This window comes from Thamnophis sirtalis, unplaced genomic scaffold (assembly GCF_051295495.1).
Source record: "Thamnophis sirtalis isolate CommonGarterSnake01/CBP01778 unplaced genomic scaffold, rThaSir2_p1.2 scaffold_3, whole genome shotgun sequence".
NCBI classification, from domain to species: Eukaryota; Metazoa; Chordata; class Lepidosauria; order Squamata; family Natricidae; genus Thamnophis; species Thamnophis sirtalis.
The window spans coordinates 21,490,417-21,495,118 of NW_028261383.1; the positions used below are offsets into that span (position 1 = coordinate 21,490,417).

A 4,702-nucleotide genomic window follows, 5' to 3' on the forward strand; every position below is an offset into this window, starting at 1 on the left:
TAGCAGCGCCTCATCCAGGTCCTGGAACTCTCATTGTATAGCGGCATTTCACAGAGATGCGGTATATTGGCTGACGGTTTTGCCCTCACGCTGTGTGCACTGGTGGAATGCATGCAACCTTGCTATGCACAACAGTGCAGGTGCGTAGTGTCCCTTCAATTTCCTCAGCAAGACATCCCACAATATAGTGTGCATTGGAGCAGGAACTGACAGCTCAGGCTGTTGAGAACATCTCTGGCCCACAGGAGCTTAAAAAATAGCCCCATTTTCTGTCATCTGATTGCCTGCAAAGTCATTCGCCTGCAGGAAGCATTCAAACCTCTCAATGAAAGACATCCTAGGATTCCTGTCCTGGTACTAATGCAGGGAAATGGTTAATAGCTGCCATAGCAACGAGCCTGAGGTGATTATCTTCCTGATCTAATTCAACTTGTGTTGAATGAGTGGGAGGTGTGCAGTTCTAGGGAGATCACACCCTCGTCACCAGTGCTCAGTACTGAGCAACTGAGGGAAACAGAGACATTTGAACCATTAACATGTTTATTGACAACCACAATAACAGCTTAGAACAACTCTCCTTCCATCTGACAGCTATTTATACCATAGCTGTCAGATGGTTAAGCAATCTGATGGCTGCAATTCTCCCGCCAGCTGGCACAGGTGTCGGAACCAATAGGACTTAACAAAAGCCACAATCCCTTTTCTATTCAACTCAATATTCTTACAGTTCTTCTCCATCAGGTTCACCTGCAAGGCAGAATAGCCTTTTCATTTGAAAATTTACATTGCTTTTTTCATTGGGCCTTGGGCCTATTCCGTACACACCCCTCACCCATCAAACGCTTACCTTTTAGAGACCTCCTGGAGGCAGCTATCATATTCAGTGCACCCACAATCCCTTAATGTAGTTTGCACACTGTAAAGTTAGCGAAACAGAGTAGTTTCTCCCTTTCCTGTGTGAAAATGAGACAGAAGCAATCGCCATTTTGGCCCAGAGGCAGGTGTGTTGCTTACAAAAGCCCATCACATGGCCCAGGGTTAAATCCCAGGCACACTGAAAAAATGGCTGCTTCCAGGACATAGCCATGTGGCCCTGGGATGCGTGTCCTGGCCTTATTCACCAACTTGAGGTTCAGAGACCCTCAAAGAGTATGGAGGAGGAGGCTGTGAGGCCTGGTGGGGTGTGGGTCATGCCTAAAGACTGAGGGGATGCAGCAGGAGAGGAAAAAAAGCCTTTGGGGACCCTATGGGTGGGGAAAAGGCCTGTGGCGAGCAGGTCTGTGAGGACTGAGTAAGAGGAGAAGGCCTGTGGGGATTCTATGGGGGAAGAAAGACCTGTGGGGACTCTGTGGAGGAAAGAAATGCCTATATGGACTCTGTGGGAGTGGGCAAAGCTTTGAGGGATCCTGTTGAGAGGAAAAAGCTTGATAACCACCCTAAAAAAACCTTCACACAATACATCTTTATCATATTTATATTTTCCATTTTCTCTCTCCAACCAAAGGTCTACTTCTGAGATATCCTTCAGTAAAATGAATCAGGGAAGAACTTAAACAGTCAATTTCTACACTTCCAATGAGAGATCAAAAGTGAAATTTAAGCCTTCTCTAAACTTATCAATTTTTGCCTAATGTCTATTTCCTTAACTTTCTCTCTTGTATTTAAACCTACATTACTTATAGGTCATTTGTATAGTTTCTTTCTTGTATGTTATGTATGCTCTGGTGTCTCACAAGGTTAAAACTGTGACTTTTCACACAACCCAGACATTCAAAGGCTTCCTCTCCTGTGTTAGTTCTGTAGTGTATCACCAGGTTGGAAATCCGACTGCCACTTTCCCCACAATCTGGACACTGGTATGGCTTTTCTCCTGTATGAGTCATCTGGTGTATCAACAACTGTGAATTATGACCAAACCTCTTCCCACAATCCGAACATTCAAAGAGTTTCTCTCCTGTGTGGGTTCTTTCATGGTTCACCAGGTTGAAATTCTGACTGAAACTTTTCCCACATTGTGGACATTCAAAGGGTTTCTCCCTTGCATGAGTCCTCTGGTGATTCATCAGTATGGCTTCACTCCTGTATAAGTCCTCTGGTGTATAAGTACATCAGAATTCCGACTGAAAGTTTTCAACAATCTTGACATTCATATTGTTTCTCTCATGTGAGTCCTCTGGTGTTTCACCAGTTTGGCCTTCTCACAGAATTTTTCCCCACAAACAGGACATTCAAATAGTTTCTCACCTGTGTGAGTCCTCTGGTGGTTTACCAGGCTGCAGAACCAATTGAAACGTTTACAACAATCAGGACATTCAAAGGGTTTCTTTCCTGTGAGTGTCCTCTGGTGGTTCACCAGGTCATAATTCTGTCTGAAATGTTTCCCACAATCAGGACATTCAAAGGGTTTCTCCCCTGTGTGAGTCATCTGGTGTTTCACCAGCTGATAATTCTGACTGAAACGTTTCCCACAATCAGGACATTGATAGGGTTTCTCTCCTGTGTGAGTCCTCTGATGAATCACCAGGTTTGAATTATGACTGAAACTTTTCCCACAAACAGGACATTCAAAGGGTTTATCTCCTGTGTGAGTCCTCTGGTGGTTCACCAAGCTGTAATTATGACTGAAACATTTCCCACAATCAGGACATTCAAAGGGTTTCTCTCCTGTGTGAATCCTCTGGTGTTCCAACAGGTAGGAATTCTGAATGAAACTTTCCCCACAAACAGGACATTCAAAGGGTCTCTCTCCTGTATGAGTCCTCTGGTGGTTCACCAGCTGATAATTCCGACTGAAACATTTTCTACAATCAGGACATTCATAAGGTTTCTCTCCTGTGTGAGTCCTCTGATGAATCACGAGATTTGAATTATGACTGAAACTTTTTCCACAAACAGGACATTCAAAGGGTTTCTCCCCAGAGTGTGTCCTCTGGTGGTTCACCATGCTGGAATTCTGACTGAAATGTTTCCCACAATCAGGACATTCAAAGGGTTTCTCTCCTGTGTGAATCCTCTGGTGATTCACCAGCCGATAATTCTGACTGAAACGTTTCCCACAATCAGGACATTCAAAGGGTTTCTCTCTTGTGTGAGTCCTCTGGTGGTTCATCAGCTCATAGTTCTGACTGAAACGTTTCCCACAATCAGGACATTCATAGGGTTTCTCTCCTGTGTGAGTCCTCTGGTGTTCCACCAGCCTAGAATTCTGACTGAAACATTTCCCACAATCAGGACATTCAAAGGGTTTCTCTCCTGTGTGAGTTGTTTTGTGTGTTGCCAGGCTTGAATTCCGAGTGAAACATTTCCCACAATCAGAACATTCAAAGGGTTTCTCTCCTGTGTGAATGCTCTGATGATTCACCAAACTGGAATTATGACTGAAACCTATCCCACAATCTGGACATTCAAATGGTTTCTCCCCTGTGTGAGTCCTTTGGGGGTTCATCAGCTCATAATTCTGACTGAAATGTTTCCCACAATCAGCGCATTCAAAGTGTTTCTCCTCTGTGTGAGTCCTCTGGTGTCTCACAAGGCTGGAACTCAGACTAAAATCTTTCCCACAATCAGGACATTTGAAGGGTTTTGCTCCTGTGTGAGTCCTCTGGTGTTCCACCAGGTTGGAATTCTGACCAAAACCTTTCCCACAATCAGAGCATTCAAAGAGTTTCTCTCCTGTGTGAGTCCTCTGGTGTATCACCAGCTGGGAATTTGTAATGAAACTTTTACCACAATCAGGACAGTGATATGATTTCTTTCCTGTGTGCATTCTGTAATATACCACCAGGTTGGAATTCTGAGTGAATGTTTTCAAGCAATCAGCACATTCAATTGTTTTCCCTTCGTGTGAATCCTTTGAGGTATCATCAAGTTGCCATGCTTGCAAAAGCGTTTACTGCATTGGGAGTAATTATAGGGCTTCTCTCCTGTGTGGGTCCTTTCATGAACCACAAGGCAGCTGATCTAACTAAATCTTTTCTCACATACGAATAATTTGTATGGCTTTCCTCCAGAGTGGATCCTCTTATGCATAATATGTGATTTGCTATGTATGCTTTTCCCACAACAGGCACATCTATGGAGCTTTTCCACACATGAGGTTCTTGACGGGTTCAAAAATACGTGTGATCTTTTGTTGCATGGAGCTTTTATTCAAGCTACTATTTTCTCCCTCATCGGGCAAGGCCTGCACTACTGTCTACCTTTTGTGGCTATCCAATTGTCTTTTCCTCCTCAGTCACGTCTAGATATTTCCTTCTTGTTCTAAATGGAAATAATAATCTCCTTTGATCTTTTCATGTAATCTGTCGTTGAGTTCTGCATACTCTACTTTTTCCACTTCGAAATCTCTTCTGGATTTTCTCCCCTTTTTCTCTCACCAGCTGGGGAAAGAGAAGAATTGTGTGCTTTTCTGAAGGCTCAATTTACTTTCATTTTCAAAGTTGCTGGTTATTCCTAGTTGTCCAGAGTGCTCTTATTAGTATCCTCTTCACCTGTAAGATTTAAATAAAAGTATAAGTTTACAATCATTATAAAATGGTTGCAGAAGACTTGAAAAAGTATACATTACAAATAAAAAGCAAACAGGCCACAATGCTGAAATATCTTCTAATGTTAATTATGATTCAGTGACACATGGAAGATTACTGAAATCCAAGTTCAAATATACATTGAATCATAAAATACCCTTGTTGATTTGGGTCCA

At 42.9% G+C, this 4,702-nt stretch overlaps 1 protein-coding gene across 1 annotated transcript; it reads right to left on the reverse strand.

Annotated features, from left to right (window-relative positions):
- Positions 1–609: 609 nt before the first annotated feature.
- LOC106552574 (uncharacterized) lies at positions 610–4,481 on the reverse strand. The gene is made up of 3 exons (XM_087708069.1): positions 2,245–4,481; positions 1,734–1,954; positions 610–747 (listed from the first exon to the last, which is right to left on the reverse strand). Exons 1-3 carry the CDS (start codon positions 3,764–3,766, stop codon positions 610–612), a joined length of 1,881 nt encoding a protein of 626 aa, XP_087564195.1. The 5' UTR covers positions 3,767–4,481.
- Positions 4,482–4,702: the final 221 nt, after the last annotated feature.

What these genes read in the sequence shown, in the direction of transcription:
- LOC106552574 (XM_087708069.1), bottom strand. Translation starts at nt 3,766, where the DNA reads ATGCACACAGGAAAGAAATCATATCACTGTCCTGATTGTGGTAAAAGT. An exon ending in CCACCAGAGGACTCACACAG is followed by an intron (nt 1,955 to 2,244) that starts GTGAGAAACTAT and finishes GAACCCACACAG; the next exon opens with GAGAGAAACTCTTTGAATGT. An exon ending in AAAGTCACAGTTTTAACCTT is followed by an intron (nt 748 to 1,733) that starts GTGAGACACCAG and finishes TCTGCCTTGCAG; the next exon opens with GTGAACCTGATGGAGAAGAA.